The sequence below is a fragment of the Eublepharis macularius genome, chromosome 10 (genome assembly GCF_028583425.1).
Source record: "Eublepharis macularius isolate TG4126 chromosome 10, MPM_Emac_v1.0, whole genome shotgun sequence".
NCBI classification, from domain to species: domain Eukaryota; kingdom Metazoa; phylum Chordata; class Lepidosauria; order Squamata; family Eublepharidae; genus Eublepharis; species Eublepharis macularius.
Window position 1 is genome coordinate 67850432 of NC_072799.1, and position 18112 is coordinate 67868543.

Sequence of the window (18112 nt, forward strand, 5' to 3'; positions counted from 1 at the left end):
CCCCTCTTGTGGCCTCCTTAATGCTAATTCCACAACTAATTAAGGAGACCTCCTATTTGGGTAACAACAACATGGACATGAACTCTAGGACCACAGCTTGCAATAAACCAAGATGCCAGTGCTGTCCCCATATTCACTCCAACAACACACCCACTAGGCCTAACACCATCAGCGATACCATCTCAGACTCACTCACTTGTTCATCTTCCAATGTTACATATGCCATTAAGTGTCAGCAGTGCCCTTCAACTCTCTAAATTGGACAAACAGGTCAGTCCCTTTGCAAAAGAATGAATGAACATAAATCTGATATAAAAATCATAGCATTCAAAAACCAATGTGAGAACATTTTAATCTTCCAGGACATTTAATCGCTGACTTAAGAGTAGCAGTTCTCAAAAAGAGAAATCTCAAAGGAAAATTTCAACATGAGATTACTGAAACTGAGTTTATTTGCAAATTTGGAACAATGGATCCCTCAGGGTTGAATTGGGATACAGGATTTTTCTCACATTACAGATGATAATTTTTTGCACTTTGAACCTCTGCTCTATCAAGCTAACTGCAACATGTGTAATTTACAATACTCCTTCCAACCTCTGCTTGGATTATAAAGACTTATTCCTTTTTCCACTCCTTGTATCTGATGAAGGGAGCTCTGACTCTGGAGAGTTCACACCTTGGAAATCTAGTTAGTCTTTAAGGTGTTACTGGACCTGGATCTTGTTAGGAATGCTGTATTTCTACATTTGCAGTGAATGGATCTAATAATAGTTTGTCTAGAAAAGTATGGAATAGCAATCTAGGCTAGGCTGAAAAGATTTCTCCCCTGCTTGAGTATCAGTCACTGCAAAACTTGCCATTTTCACCCAGATAATTCACTATTTAGTTGATTTCCCTTGGTTGGAAATAGAGGATAAATTAAGCAGTGTTGGAATAATGCTTGGAAAATGAATGTGTATCTCATGGAAGCACCAGATTGTATTATTCGGAATTGAATGCCACAGTAATACAACTTCTACAAAAACAACTGTCAAACTGAAAATTATAATCCAACGTGGAAGGGATGAAATCAATGATTTATGTAGTGGTGTGCTCAGCGAAATTAGTGGCACAAATTCTGAATTTCAGCCAGTGAAGATTTTTCTCAAGTCTTGCTTTGCTGTAGACTTCATTTCATTTCTTCTCTTATAAGCTCAGCCAACCTCTGGAATCCCTAAATAACAGAACAATTTAATATTTTAAATATAAAAAAATTGCCATAGGTGATCTTGAAATGACAACATTGAACTAATAGTGCATATGTACTGCCTTGTCACAGACAGTGAAATCTTGCGCAGAGTTTACTCCAATCAGTGAAATCCTGCGCAGAGTTTACTCCAATCATTGAAATCAATAGTCTTAGACTGGAGTAACTCACTCTAAATTCTTTCAGCTTCTTACACCTGAAGATAGATAAAGCCTATTCATTTTATAGAACTACGGAGAAAGCAGGTTTGTTTTGCTTGGGTGACCAACTAATTTAAATGAACAACTGTAACTAAAAAATACGTTCTGGTAGTAGCGCTATCAGTTAATTAAACACTCTTTTTTTAATGGATTAACTCTCTTGATAGTCAAGGAATATAAAGAAGCCCATATGTATCACAACATTTGCTTATTACAAATGTATACAGTATAGCTAATATTTTGAGGCTTTTTAATTAAGTTCCTTTTGATGGAACAACACAGCTGAAAACATTTATTGTTTTGAAGTACTCTGTAAATGGAGAACTTCAAGCATGCATGTCCATACTTTGTTAACTACAATACTGTTGCCAGAGAAACCATCCAATCTAAGTGTTCCTTGAGGTTGGGTAAATTTTTAAAAGATCACTATCACCCTAGGGAAGGTTGTGTTCATTAAAAGCAGAGGAAAATATATGGACTTCAAAACATTGGTGGTTACTCAGCATTCATAAGCAGTGAATCTCAGAGAGCAGGGCTTGCAGGCAACATCAGGGGAGGGCCTCACCTCTACGCCCTGTTTGTTGGCCCTCCAGGGTCTGTGATTGGCAACTACGTGAAAGAAGAGGCTGGGCTAGAGGGACCACCGGTCTGATGTGGCAGGGTCCTCTTATAATCTTATATATTTTTGATACTAATGAATGAGACATTTGCTGATTGGTCTATATACTCTCCTGGCTGGAGGAGTGGGGAACGCAGCACTTACCTCTCTAAGAGCCAAGCTACAAGAGACAAATTACATGAGGATGAACACATGAAGGGAGTCACAATGTTAGCCGGGAAGCTGAGTTTTAAAGGCTTTTTAATTTCCCCTCTCTACTAGGGAGATCTCTGTTCACTGTCCGTCTTCTGTGCAGCCCCACATGGGACTGCGCCTGCGCAGGCCTGCCGACCGGATTTTTCTTTCTAGCAAACGTCCACTAGGGGGCGCACGTCCGACCCAATGCGCATGCGTGGCCGTTTCCCGCCCGAGCGACATTGGGCAACGTCGCCCCCTTTCCCCTCAGTTTCTTCTTTGCCGCCGACCGGTAAAGATCTAGCTGTCCGCCTGTGAGGAAACTTTTCCTGTGAGGATCCTGTGAAGATCGAAGATGTCTGAGAAGTCGCTGTTCAAGCCCTGCTCCAACTGCTCCACTAAGATGACGAGGACGGACGGTCACTCTGTTTGCCTCGAGTGTCTGGGCGAGGGGCACATCGTCGGGAAGTGTGAGCACTGCCAATGGTTCACCCCGAAGGCCAGGGCTGAGAGGGCTAATAGGCTGAACGCCTTGCTGTGGAGACGGGCGATGCGGGTTTCGGGGGCTCCCGTTACCCCGGAGGGGCCGCCACCGGCTGGTGGGACGGGTGACACCCCCCCTGAGATGGGGTCTCAAAAGGCCGCGTCCGCTTCGCGTTCCCGCTCCCCGGATCGCCGCCAAGCCCGGCAGTTAACCCCGGATCCGAAGGGGGCTGCGAGTTCCGCGTCGGGTTGCAAGCCCTTGGCGCCAACGTCGGATCCGACTCGGAAACGTCACCGTTCCAGGTCCCCGTCGAGGTCGGAACCGACCTTCACGCCAGCTCTGAAGGTGCCGAGAACGTCATCGGAACCGAACATCCCGGCTGGGTCGGTTCCCAAGCCGTCGGATCCGCCATCGGCTCCGACTCCATTGGTTCCGAAGCCTGCTGAGTCGGCGCGCACCAGCCTCGCTCCAAAGACGGGCGCTCAGTCGGATCCGAAGACGTCGGATTCGATTGGCAGGGACCGAAGCTCGGATCCGGTTTCGGCCGACAAGGGCGGCAAGAAGTCCAAGAAGAAGTCGAAGCACAGTCAATCGGCTTCGGTCCAAACAGATGAGGTACTCTGGGAGAGGCCTTTGACTCCGTCGCCGCACCTGTCGCCTCCGCTGCACCACTCCTCTGATGATGATGGTGACCTGCCCGATGCGCCACCTCCGGCCCAGCAGTGGCATGCGGGTGATTATGCGGACCGTGAGGACCGGCGTTACCACCTACCGCGGGCTGCATTTGACAGAGAGGGTTCCCTGTATGCCAGCCCTCCATCATTTGGCAGGGAGTATTGGGGTGACACTCGAAGTGAGTTCTCCCACTATGGTTCTCCCAGACACGGTTCACCTTACCATCCTGCTGGACCCTACCAGGGCCCGAGTCCCAGTCCTCCATCTGACCCGTCTCCAGATGACATCATCATTGGGACCGGTCGTGTGTCACCGTCTGAGGACTACCGACTCTACTCTGAACAGATGGTCAGGATGGCCCGTTCTCTCGACATCAAGATATCGGCCGTAGATCCTAAGCCAAAGGACAAAATTCTTCAATATGTCCAGTCCGGGAACCCTCCAACTATTGCCTTCCCATTCACTGAAGGCTTGGTGGAGATCATCCACGACATCTGTGAAAAGCCGGCCTCTGTGTACCCGACGTCCCGCAAGCTGGAGGCCCTGTACAAGACACCGGATGATGTTTGTGCATACCTCTTTGCACATCCGCCTCCCTCTTCCCTCATTACGGAGGAAATGCAGACCCGCCAACGCCAGGGGTCCTATGCGGTGCCCATTGACAAGGAGAGCAGGAAGTTGGATTCTTTGGGCAAGAAGCTATACTCTTCTGCTGCCCTGACGCTGAAAATCTCCAACTATTCAGCCATCATGGGGGCGTATCAGATATTCCTTTGGAACCGCATGGTGGCCTTCATGGAAAAACTCCCAGCAGACCAGAGAGTGCTGGCGAAGGTGATCCTTGATGAGGCCCTGAGACTGTCTCGGCAACAAATAAATGCGGGCCGTGACACGGTTGACACCTCTGCGAGAGCATTGGCATCTTCCGTCGTCCTGCGCCGGCACTCGTGGCTCCGCACAACTGCGTTGCCGGTGGAGACACGCAATAAGGTGGAGAACCTGCCGTTTGAGGGGCAATCCCTGTTTTCTACTAAAACAGATGACTACCTGTCGCAGAAGCGCAAAGATCGTATTACAGCCCGCTCCTATGGCATTCTCCCGACCAGGCCATCCACCGAGAATCGTGGCCAGTATCGCCCTGCCCAGGGTTATCGTGGACGACAGCACCGGTACCAGCCGTATCCACGCTATGGTTCCTACCGGCCATTCCAACCACCAAGTTCTTACCAGCGCCGGAGGCCTACCTACCGCCCTCGTCGCGGTCCGCAAGCCCACGATGCCAAAGAGTCAGCAACGCAGCCAAAGCAGTTCTGACTAGAGCTCGAACAGTCTGTTGTGTTTGGGAACAGATTGGCTCAGTTTGCCTCTGCATGGGCGGAGATTACGTCCGATAGTTGGGTTCTTAAAATCGTTACAGTTGGATATAAAATTCAGTTTGATGTTTACCCAGTGTTGTCTCTTCCTGACCACTCATTACAATCCTCTTCTGATAGCTTACAGGCTGAGGTTATAGCGCTATTGGAGAAGGGGGCTGTGAAGGAGGTGCTCCCTCAGGACCCCCTCTTAGGTTTTTTACTCCAGGATGTTCCTGGTAGACAAAAAGGATGGAGGTGTGCGACCCATCTTAGACCTCCGGGAACTGAATAAATTCGTTCTCGTCAAGCGGTTCAGGATGCTTACCTTGAACACAGTCCTCCAGTTAATGCCTGAGGACATGTGGTTCGCTGTCCTGGACCTCAAGGATGCATATTTCCATATTGCCATCCATCCTGATCATCGGAAATACCTTAGGTTCCTGTGTAACAATAGGGCCTACCATTACCAGGTACTTCCCTTTGGCCTCTCAACAGCCCCACGAGTTTTTTCTAAATGTATGGCTGTGGTAGTGGCTTATTTGAGGGAACGGGGTTGTACCATCTACCCCTATCTTGACGATTAGCTCCTAGCAGCACCCTCTGCTAATGCACTCCTGGCCCAGATTCATACTGTGATGCTCACCTGCTCCAGATTAGGACTTTTGGTTAACTTACAAAAGTCTAACCTTACCCCGTCCAGACGGATACTGTTTATCGGTATGGAACTGGACGGTGGCGTAAACAGAGGTTTTCTGCCCAGGGAGCGTGCTTTAAGGATTGGCAGGATGGTGAACCTTTTTTCTAAGTGCAGGTTCCAATCCGTAACGGCTATCCAGAGGCTACTGGGCCTCATGGCCTCTTCTACAGCTGTCACCCCTATGGCCCGGTTGCACATGCGACCTCTCCAGCTGTGGTTCCTGTCGGTTCATGATTTTGAACACGAGTCCCAGAATAAACGATATTCCATCCCCAGAGGGATTATCCGGGCCTTACGATGGTGGCTTGATGAGGCTAACCTCCTTGGGGGTGTTGCTTTTGGGTCCATCCAAACCGAGATCACGATCTCGACTGATGCCTCCACGGTAGGATGGGGAGCCCAGTGTGGTGCCCTGAGGGCACATGGGATTTGGTCAGAGCAGGAAAGGAAAGATCATATTAACCTGCTAGAATTGAGAGCGGTCCGTTATGCCCTTATCGCTTTCGCAGACACGCTGCAGCAGAAGGCAGTTCAGGTGCTCACAGACAATTGCACCACGATGTTCTACCTGAACAAGCAGGGGGGAACTACATCCAAGGCCCTCTGCGACGAGGCCGTTCGGATCTGGAACTGGGCCATGGACAGAGGCGTGTTCATTCAGGCGGTCCATATTCCTGGCACCACCAATGTCGTCGCGGACACGCTGAGTCGGATGCGATTCGACAGCTACGAATGGACCGTAGCAGACAATTACCTGAACTCCATCTTTTCGGACTGGGGGTTTCCAGACGTAGACCTCTTTGCGTCAGAGACCAACAAGAAGGCCCCACGATTCTGCTCCAGGGGAGGGCTAGGTCGCCATTCCCTAGGGGACGCGTTCCAGATACGCTGGACAGGGCACCTGTTTTATGCCTTCCCTCCGTTCCCACTGCTGTCTCGGGTCGTCAGCAAAATCCAGAGGGATGGGCCGCACTTAATTCTGGTGGCCCCCTTCTGGCCCAGACAAGCATGGTTCCAACATGTCATGCAGCTTTCGCAGGGGTCATATTATCGGTTCGCACTGAACCCGGACCTTCTGTCCGACAAAGGGGTTTGGTATCACGACCTACCCAAACTCAACCTCACTGCTTGGCACATTCGGGGACGGAGGGGATGTCTGACAGGGTAGCTGAAATTTTGCTGAATGCCCGTAGGGACACCACTCGCAGGTCATACGCAGCTAAATGGAAGCGTTTTGAGGCCTGGGCTGCTGACACCGAAGTTAATGTTTGGGATTGCCAGTTGTCTTCTGTGTTTGAGTTCCTCCTGTCCCTAAAGGATGGGGGACTCTCTAATTCCTCTATTAAAGTCTATTTGGCTGCCATTTCAGCCTTCCACCCTAAAATAGATGGGAAGACAGTGTTCTCCCACAGTTTGTCGAAGTCTTTTTTGAAGGGGTTGTATAATATGTTTCCACAAGTCAAGGAAATTGTTCCCCAATGGTCACTGCAGGTAGTGCTGACGGGACTTATGAAATCACCCTTCGAACCACTGGCTACCTGTGATTTAAAATGGTTATCCTGTAAAGTGGCCTTCCTGATTGCCATTACATCTGCCCGCAGGGTTAGCGAGCTTGCTGCCCTGAGGTGGGATTCTCCCTTTTTGAAGGTCCATCAAAATAAGGTGGTTCTCAGGCCGGACCTTCGTTTTAGGCCCAAGGTGTCTACTCAATTTCACACCTCGCAGGACATTGTCTTGCCTGTCTTTTTTCCTGACCCTTCCAGTAGCTCTGAAAGGGCCTTACATTCCTTGGATGTGAGAAGGGCTATTTTATTTTACCTCCAGCGTACGTCACAGTTTAGGAGTGCCAATCAACTGTTTGTGTGCTATTATGGGCCCAGGAAGGGAAAGGCTGCTACAGCCCAGTCGATTTCTCGCTGGGTTACTCAGACTGTTAGGGCCTGCTACTCGCATGCTCAGTTACCTTGCCCCTTGGAACTAAAAGCTCATTCCACCAGGGCACAGGCTGCAACGTGGTCGTCTTCTGACACGTTCGCTAAACATTACGCACTAGATGTGTGGGAAAGGAAAGAGGCTGCTGTTGGTAATGCTGTGCTTCAGTCTCTTTTTCGGTGAGAACACATGCCCGCCTCCTGGGTAAGTGGCTTGTGAGTCTCCCATGTGGGGCTGCACAGAAGACGGACAGTGAAAACAGAGTTGCGCTTACCGTAACTACTGTTCATTGACGTCTTCTGTGCAGACACACAACCCTCCCTCCTACCCCGCTGTGTTCTTCCAGATAATGTGAAGGCATTCGGCGGCAAAGGAGAAACTGAGGGGAAAGGGGGCGACGTCGCCCAATGTTGCTCGGGCGGGAAACGGCCGCGCATGCGCATTGGGTCGGACGTGCGCCCCCTAGTGGACGTTTGCTAGAAAGAAAAATCCGGTCGGCAGGCCTGCGCAGGCACAGTCCCATGTGTGTCTGCACAGAAGACGTCAATGAACAGTAGTTACGGTAAGCGCAACTCTGTTTTCAGAGGGTTTGTTAGTTTCTTCTTTGCCTCCCGAAGGCTCTGTCAATTTCACCTCCCCTTCTAGGAGGTGAAGAGGAAGTAAACAAGCCCTCTGAGCAGGGATTTCCCTGGCTCTGTAGAGAGGGGAAATTGACAGAGCCTTCTGATCTCTTTTAAAACTCAGTTTCCTGGACAACATTATGACTCCTTTCACATGCTCCTCCTCGTATATTTGTCTCTTGTAGCTTAGCTCTAAGTTCTTCTGGGAGTGATGTCATCATGCAGGCCATGGTAGTGCTACCATGCTTCACACTAGGCTGATTATTAAATAATTGGCTTGTTTGGGGCCCAAATCGACCTGGTGCAAAGTATGGGAGCATTCCTGTGGCTTGCACAATAACTTCACTCCTGGAAGTGATGTTACACCATGCCGAGGGCATGCCCCAGGAGGCCCATTCCTCTGCCTTTCCCCCCGCTGACCAAGTGAGTGGTGGAAGAGGCTGAGGTTCAGAATGGGGGATCCCCTACCCCCAACTGGGGACCGGCAACCCTAGGTTCATAGAATTTTGTTGGTTATGAGAAAATAATTAAATCTCTGTTCAACATTTCTTTGTTGCTTCACATGGAAATATGGTAGTCTTATCTGGTATGAGGAGCTGACTACAGCACCATTTAATCCCATTTATGTGAATATATATATTTTATTGGGTGAGAAACGAGCACATGTTCAACTCTGAGTGATTAACTGCAGTTGCTTGATGTAAAGCTTCTTGCTGCAGTGCCCTGGGCACCCCACAGCAGGGCAAACAGGCCATTTCAGCTTGGATAAATATTGCTGGGGGGAAAGCTGTAGTCTTTCCTCTCCCTGTGCTACACTTCTGAGCTGAATAGGACCCCAGATTTCTTGGGAGTGTTAGTTCCTTGATGCAACATCTTGCCTACAGGGTGGTGCCACATGGGAACAGGCTTGAGTGGTTTTCCCATTGCTGGTGCATCTGCTGATACAGGTGCATTAGAAACCCATAACAATTTTAGTGTAAAAATTACAAACTCTTAACCTACTATATAAAAGGCAATCTGAGTTGCCGACGTCACCCTCCTCACACATCACATCTTCGATCCCCATGGCTTCTATTTATCAATTAAAAATACTTTGGAGATTTATTCATGAAAATCCCAGTTTCTCATCTAGCTTGCCCTTAACTCTCTGCTGGACTGTGGCCCCATGTCCAGCCATTAAGATTTCTTCAAATCTTTCTTCTTTCTGGCCACTGATGAAACAAATTGTACTTGCCTGGTCCATTTGATCTGGAGAAGCAAATGAAAAGGAAGCCCTGACATAGGGGCTTGGTTTTGAAGAATCAATCATAAAGCCATTCCCAGGAAGCAAAGACACCTGAAAAATTAAGACCTATTATTATTAGCGTCCCCCTAGCATTTAAAAGAATGATTTATCAAACATAAACATGACATTCTGTATTTATTATTATCTCAATTTATTTTCATACGTTCCCATTCTGAAAGGGATGGAAGACAAGAGGTGTACAGATACAACCATCGATTCAGAAGATTTTGAAGATTAAGCTTCAGCTGAAAGCAGAGACTTTTCTGTTGGGAATAATGGACAGCCAGTGTTTTAGAACACTGTTTTTATACTTTACTACAGCAGCAAGAGTACTTTATGCACAAAAGTGGAAAACTACAACATTGCCTACAGTGGAAGAATGGTTGACAAAAGTTTTGGAGTTTGCGTTAATGGCAAAACTTACTTCATTAATTAGAGAAAGGACATTAGTTAACTTCTTGACTGAATGGAAACCGTTAATAGACTTTTTGCATGAAATGGATAACAAGAATTTGTTGACATCTGGATTTATGGATTAAGAAACATGAACAATAGAAAAAAGAGGGGTTTTGTGACTAACTTAGAATAAGTGGGATTCTAGAAATGATATAAACTTGTGGCAGAGAAGATCGGAACTCAACTTGTAGTGTAATTTAGGGGTTTTTAGTTTTCTTTTCCTCTTAATTTTATAGATATATGTATTGTTAGTGTGTTATGTTTAGAAGTGTGTGTTTTTTCTTGTTCTCTATGTTTGTTATTTATTGTGTTGTGGTGTGTAGTTTATAGTTTAAATAAAGAAAAAAATTAACAACAGAAATAGTTATCACAGATTGGCTTAAGATAGTCAGGCATGCATATATAACTAGATGACTGCAAAACTCTTATGGCAAAGTTTTCTGTGTGATCCATTTACACAGGTCACCAGTCATACATTCACTCTAAGAGCCGATCAGACTGGCACAGTAGTGCTGCTTCCTGGCTTCTTCATGCCTCCTCCCATCAACAGTTCACAGGCAAAATTCCAAGGGAAATGTTTGTGCATGGGGTTGGATGCAAAAGTGCCCTTCTTTTGGTGGAAGAATCTTCTGTTAACCTTTGGGCCCAACCCATTAACTAAGGTGGTTTTAAAGTTCCTTTTCAATGAACACTGTGCTGAAAACCACAACATGAGGCCTAGTTGCATGAAATCGCTCTGGAACCACCAAGCACCACCCTCCCAACACGAAGGACCACGTCCTTTCCCCTTACCAAACAGGACCAATTTTTCCTTACAAAGCAAAACCACATTTATTTTAAATCTAGTAATAAAATTCCCCTACCCCTCTCTCCAAAGCTTTTTTGGTGATCATCTCATAGGTATCAGAAATCCCCTTAATTTTAATCCATAAAAACAGTCCAGCATTAGGAGTATACCATTCTGCTAAACCTGAAAGAGAAAGCAGGACACTTGTGAAAATGCTCTAATGTGACTATTAAGCACCTGTGCTGGCAGATGAACACTTGGCCATGAATGGCTCTTCACCCATTTAAACAGTTTCTTATGTCAGAGTTATGGTTCTCATATCATGCCAGTTAGTAGCTGTCTTAGAGCCAAGCTACAAGTGACGAATTACACTTGCCTGGCAAGTGAATAGACTCACATGTATTCCTCCCTGTTCACTTGCCATTCACTTGCGCTCCACTTGATCACTAAGTGGAGAGCAAGTGAATGGCAAGTGAACAGGGAGGAATACACATGAGTCTGTTCACTTGCCAGGCAAGTGTAATTCATCACTTGTAGCTTGGCTCTTAGATTATTCTGCATACATACTTCTTTTTAGGACATGCTGCTCTGGACCACTTCACATGATGTGAGCTGCTGTTCACAGAAGGGTCAAGCAGACATACTGTAGCGGGGCTTAAGGTTGCCACTTATTATCCTACTGCTTCTCTGTTTGCCTGGATTATTTAGCACACTTTCACTTGAAACTGCTGCAGGCTCTCAGCACTGGTCTTGTGAAATCGTCTAGAATTTTAGCTTTACTAAAAAAAAAATCAAGCAACCCACAGCTATCAGGTCTTCAGTGCAGCTGTAGATCATTTAGTATCACCTTGGAAATTAAATGGATGAAGTTAATATAATCTTGTAATTATTGAACAACTTAAGTCCCAACAGCCATTCTGCTGCACTCTGTCACGGTTTCTGCCTTCAGAAAGAATATGTCTGTTGTCTGTTTAAGAGGAGAAATCCATTACAGCTTGATCAGAATGCTAATCTAAATGGCTGAATTCCCATAGGATGTCTGGTACAATTGGGTGCCTCCAGTACCTTCATCCCATATGACTCATAGTTTCTTTAGCCCAATCTTCTCTTCCAGAGCTGCTTTGATGTTATGGGCCTTCAACACATGATTTTAAGCCTTTCTAAAATTATTTCTTGATGCCTGCAGGTAATAATAAGCTCATAATAAGTCCAGGTGATTTTCTAAGGGCATATCCAGGTGGCGCTTTCCCAAACAAATTCAGCTAAAGAGATATTCCCTAAGTAGACCAGGTGAGATGAGAGTGCTCTGTGTAGTTAAGCAATGTGTCAGACCAGGAACCCGCAAGAAATCTCTATTCATTCATAAAATTCAGTGGATGACGGTGGACCACTCAGTTTAACCTACCACACAGGGTTCTAGAGAGGAGGAAAAGATGGAAGAATAATGCACCACATCCTGATCTCCTTGAAGGAAAGGAGGGAGATGGTGGTGATGATGTTATGATTACTTTACAGACTGTTCTTCACATGGGGCTTCTCTAGGAAATACCTCACTGGTATTTCCTGGCTCACTTTGAGAAACCAAACATATGAATTACTTACATATCTTGCGCAAGTCTTGTACCAGTCCTCCTGATCTGCTCTACAGACCAGAACAGTTTGAAAAAATCTGTTACAACTGAACTCTGGCCGGGATCAGGGGTTGCTGAGTCTGAAGAACCTTGAACTGGAGACATTAAGAATCTCTCTCTACACAAGACATCTTACATGGGGACACGCAGGTGACTTACTTTCTGTGCAGTCTTAAATTCAAGTATACGCTGTCTCCCTAGCAGTGCATGTGTATCCACAATGGGAGAATAAATGTATGATCTTTCACTTGAGCATCCCTGTGTAAGAGGTTATGTGTAGAGAGACTCTAAGGGCCAAGCTACCAGTGACGAATGACACTTGAATGGCAAGTGAACAAACTCAGGGCCAAGCTACCAGTGACGAATGACACTTGAACGACAAGTGAACAGACTCATGTGTATTCCTCCCTGTTCACTTGCGCTCCACTTGCACTCCACTTGATCACTACATGATCAAGTGGAGTGCAAGTGAACAGGGAGGAATACACATGAGTCTGTTCACTTGCTGTTCAAGTGTCATTTGTCACTGGTAGCTTGGCTCTCACATGTATTCCTCCCTGTTCACTTGTGCTCCACTTGCGCTCCACTTGTGATCAAGTGGAGTGCAAGTGGAGCGCAAGTGAACAGGGAGGAATACGTGTGAGTCTGTTCACTTGCCGTTCAAGTGCCATTCGTCACTTGTAGCTTGGCCGATACACCATATTTAGGCACAGTGTCTCCTTTGTACAGCAAATACTGCTAGAAACAATCCTATGTGGTGACTTCTCCATACCACTGCAGTCACACGAAAGTTCAACGAAGTCCAAAAACACATGATAACACAGAGTGTAGCAAATCATGTGCTTTCCCCACATGGCTTAGAAAGCCGTCATTCACTCACTCTGTGTGTGTGTGTGGGTGTCCGCTGCTGACACAACGCACTGCTTTTGATGTAGAAAAACAACTTGATATACCACACAATGCCCAACAGAGAAGGCATGTAGGAGACACTGTTGCAGATGTTCTAAGTGGCCTCTGTCTGATAAAAGGGCCAAAGGCCACCTCTGATGTCACTCCCAAATAGTGAACATCATCTTGGCCTTTGTGTTGTTCCTTTAAATCTTTATGGAGACTTTTTGTGAGTTTTTAAAAATCTGGATTCACGATTATAGCTAATGGCCCATGAGACTGAATTCACTGACCTTTCAGCCATTTGTCTGCTGCAGCAAGCAACGCATCCCTCTGTTTTCTGTACAGCATTGCCACTCTGGAAGTAAACAATCAATGTATACATTTTTAGAGAACAAAAGTGAGTCAGTCTTAGTACTTCCATTACATTTTACCCTGTAGGTCACGTATAACACTAGTACAATAGGAAAGTATTACAGACAGACAGGGCTTTTTTTCTGGGAAAAGAGGTGGTGGAATTCAGTGGTGGAACTTAGGACCGCACAATGATATCACTTTGGGTCAGCTGGAACAAGGGGGGAGTTTTTTAAAGTTTAAATCGCCCTCGGCAAAAATGGTCACATGGCCAGTGGCCCTGCCCCCTGATCTCCAGAGAGAGGGGAGTTTAGATCGCCCTCTGAGCCGTGGCGTGGAGGGTGATCTAAACTCCCCTCTGTCTGGAGATCAGGGGGCAGGGCCACTGGCCATGTGACCATTTTCAAGAGGTGCCAGAACTCCGTTCCACCGCATTCCAGCTGAAAAAAAGCCCTGCAGACAGAACTCTCTGTCTGTACCTTAGTTGGCTACTATAGACATGTCAGATGAAATTCAGAGGCAGTAACACTTTACCCGAGAAGCAATGGCTAAATCTGTTGCTTCTACTGCCCACATCTTTTCTCAAGACACAGTGCATTTACACCCATGGGATCAGAAGAAGGGGAATACAATTGATATTTCTGCTAGAATAGTATGACTCTTTCTATTTAATCTGCTTTGTTAAGTATGAATTTTGATGTTTATCATAAGGTAAGATTTTCCTTCAATACTTTACTTTGTTAGTTTGCTTAGACACAAACAAACACAGGTTGGGAGAACATACAATCCATCTAAAGTTAAGCATTGTCTTTAATCTATAGTTAAGCATGCTTGAGCACAGCGCAATCAGTCCATTTAAGAGTACTTGATTCTGTTTTGGATTGTGGTTCCTAAAATCTACTGAAAATGTGCTTAAAAGTACCATCCTAATTACCACTACAGCCTTCTACATTAGTTGAAGTCAATTGGCTTAGAAAGGTGTAACCCTGTTTAGGATTAACCCTGGAGATCTAGTTGGTCTTTAAGTTGTTTCTGGACTCAAATCTTGCTCTTCTGCAAAATAACATGGATACCCACCTGCATCCTAAACTATCTGTTTAGGATGGCACTGTAGCTTTTCCCACTTGAAATATAAAGAATGTAAAAGTTCCTTAAAAGAGAATCTGTGGAGTAGTGGTTAGAGTTTTGGACTAGGATTTGGGAGATCCAGGTGTGAATTCTCCTATGCCATGGAGACCTGCTGGGTGACCTTGGGCCAGGCACACACTCTCAGCATAACCTACCTCACAGGGTTGTTGTGAGGATAAAACGGAGGGAGAGGAGATCAGTGTATGCCCTATGGGTCCTTACTGGGGAGAAAGGCAGGGCACAAAAGAATTAAATAAATACAAATCAATAAAAATGTCTAACTATCACATCATAATAATTAAAATCCAGAATGAGTGACATGAACCTTGCAACTAGTTTTTGATAATTTAAATGTTGGGAAGGGGAGCGAAGCAAACACAGATCTACATAAAAATATAAATGGGAAACATAGATCTGTGTTATATGTTTATGTGAATGGAAACACACAACATATATTGCAAAATGGTTTCCTCAACGCTTTCCTACACACATACATTCTGATGCTTTAAAGTTGAGCTAAGGGTGAAAAGCGGAAGAGAGCTGGAGGAAATGACCAAAAGCTGAGCTTCTGAGTGATAAAAACAAATCAGCTTAATGGAAAAAATACACACTGAAATGAACGATGTTAATCTTCTGCCTAAGTCAAATCAGTTCACAGGCTAAATCTTGCCCACAGGCCCTGGCTGGCATATCTCTGGCTGAAGAAAAAAAAGATAAAATCTTCTGGTTTTGACATAAAGTAAAACAAAGGGGTCATAATGAAGCCACTGAAAATGTTTCTATTTGAAAACTTCACACTAGGTACTTTGCTCAAGGGATTCTTTTTCTTCTTCTTTTGCTAGAAGCAATTCCCTAATCTTAATAATGAATAGCTTTTTAAAAGAACAAGTTGGATAATGTGCATACAGCAGAATGGCCAACTTTTTTTGTCAAAACCGGAACATATTATTTTAATTGTATATAGCAGAAGGACAAACTTTTATAATCCCATTACCTTTGAAGGCGTAATTTATTCATACATTTATTTCCATGAAAACAACAGGGCTAAGAGCATGGATGCAGGCAGAAGATACAGGCTGCTGCCACCACATGAAGAGACACTGCAACACTATGAACCTTAAACACCATGCGCAAGCAGCCAGGACTGTTTTGTCAAGATGTTCTGACTCAATTAGAAATGGCACCAGCAAGATGCCAAATGAAAATGCTCAGTGCAGAAATGGTTATGTGGTTGGATCTATCCAGGGCTCATTTCAAGGGGGAAAGCACAGGAACGCAGTTCAGGCAGTTAGTGCAGAATGCTGCAACTCAGTTATTATTGGGAGCTAGGAGGAGCGTGAATATTATTCCCATTATATAATCAGGCTAATGACAGACAGCTCAACATATGGGGATCAGTGAGGGGGCGGGGCTAAGTGCCTTATAAGTTGGCCCCACCCCTGCTCCCCAACAGTTGTTTTCATTTTCATAAGCGGCTTTAATCACCTTTGACAGCAAAAGAAGCATAGAAAGGATTTACATTTTTACAGGGTTTTTTTCTGGGAAAAGTGGTGACGGAACTCTCAAGAGGGAAATGAGGAAGAAACACACGGGGTTCTTTGAAATCATATTATTTTCAAGCACTATTGCCAAACATTTTCAAGAGGTGCCGGAACTCCATTCCACCGTGTTCCCCCTGAAAAAAAGCCCTGCATTTTTAAAATGTATTTTTCTACTGTGTTTACAGCCCATCTTTCTCTCTAAGACGCAAGGTGGATCACATGATATAAATAGTGTTAGACCGCATAAAACATTCAATTATCAATGTGCTAGGACTTAAATAAATAAATATTGACATGTATTAATGAGATTGATATACACAATACTTTCAGGATTGGGCTGTGCAAATCTAGTGTTTTCACAATTCCCTTACCTATCTGTATGGTTCAGGAAACCCTTTTGACCCCATTTCTTAAGGAGTTGTAAGAGGAGGACCTGTGAAAGAAAGGATCAAAACCATAATTAAATCTGTAGAACTTCTTCTGTTATATGTAGAGGACTTCTGTGAGAATGCAGGTTGTATAAAAAAACTTTGCCGCTCACTGTTTGAAGTTGTATATTATTATCATCATAATCATATAAGTTATGGTTAAATTTCACGAGGAAAAAAAATATGGTGAGAATGCAAAGCATACCATATAGATGGAGACTTTTTGTCCACTCATTTGGGTGTGCTTATTTACCTCCTCCCATCTCTCATTTACATCAAAATTCTCAAGTAAATCTATATGTTATGGGAGGCACAAGATTGCCACTGAAACTGATGTCCCCATGTCAAACTCTATTCTTATCTCCATGACAATTACCCTATATTCTGTGGACATTCTCTTTCCTTGACCACATTATTGGCTACCTCCAGTGGGGCAAAAACACAGAATGTCATGTTATTGTAAGAATGGGAAAGTGCTGCACATGTTATGAAGTGAGAGAGGAAGAATTTGTCATAGTGATGCTATTTTCAGCCATCACGAGCTAAGTGCTGAGGGGCGGGGGCCAGCTTCCCAGACCAGGAGCCTGCACTGGATGTGCCTGGGTGTGCTCCCCTGTCCCCCGGTCATTCCCTGCCCCTCCACAACATGGCAGCCACCACGCTGCCTCCCCTCTCTCCTCCCCCACATCGCCCACAACCTGGGCCCTCAGGTAAGTCTGGGAGCCATTGTGAACTTGCACTCAGATTGAATGCATCTCCAAATGAACATACATATGCTACCTGAGTTCTGAAAAGCAATCTGATATAATGTTTACCTGTGTAAAAGTGCTTGTCTGCATTGTTGAAACCTGGGTATGTAGAATAATCTTGTCAATAAGTGGTGCAGGCCCTGTTACAAAGCCTATTCTTAACCTGAAGAAAGTATAAGAATTAGCTCAACATACATAACCTAGTAAAGTACATTGCATAAATCATTACTGCTTTGTGCTCTGACAAACTGTTATGACATCTGAGATGTTTGCACTGTTATTACTTGTGACAATTACAGAGTTTCCATGCGTGTTTGTGAATGTATCATCAGTGAATGATACCATAGATAATGGATTGATGAGCTGTTAATGGCTGAGGAGCATATTAAATTATGGCATACTGTGGCCTATAATGCGTGTTGAAGAGTTGATGTGAAGGTCATTTAACTGGAAGATGTGCTTACTTGTTATGGTTTCATCCCCTGCTAGTGCTGCTCTGGATCTCCATCAACTTGAATATTACCCTGAAGAAAACCTGATATGACATCTCAATATCTAATCATTTGAATTATGAGGCCCAATCCTTCGCATGTTTACCCACACATGAATTCTGCTGAGTTCAATAGAGTTTACTCCCATGCAAGCATGGACAGTATTGCAGCCAGTAGCAGTTTAACAAGGGATTCTTCCCACCCTCTGGCTGCCTCTCCCAGACAACTCCCCTTGCCAATGAGATTCTTCATTGCACACAGAAGGAGTTGGAGAGGATGCTTTTAAACACAGCATAGCTCATGCCCAATACAGCTTGCCCAACTCTTGAGTCTTGCTGTGCAGATGCCTGGAGAACAAGGAGGGAAGGA

At 45.1% G+C, this 18112-nt stretch overlaps 1 protein-coding gene across 2 annotated transcripts in view; it reads right to left on the reverse strand.

Moving 5' to 3' along the window:
* Positions 1-335: 335 nt before the first annotated feature.
* The window catches only part of LOC129336707 (kynurenine/alpha-aminoadipate aminotransferase, mitochondrial-like), a 28729-nt gene continuing 10952 nt past the window's right edge, over positions 336-18112 (reverse strand). For both annotated transcript variants that reach the window (XM_054989998.1, XM_054989997.1), the window contains exons 9-14: positions 17319-17415; positions 16447-16508; positions 13346-13410; positions 10610-10716; positions 9240-9341; positions 336-1216 (exon numbers count right to left, since the gene is read on the reverse strand). In XM_054989998.1, coding sequence (XP_054845973.1) covers positions 1172-1216; positions 9240-9341; positions 10610-10716; positions 13346-13410; positions 16447-16508; positions 17319-17415 — 478 coding nt within the window. In that variant the 3' untranslated portion in view covers positions 336-1171. The remainder of the gene's footprint in view (positions 1217-9239; positions 9342-10609; positions 10717-13345; positions 13411-16446; positions 16509-17318; positions 17416-18112) is intronic.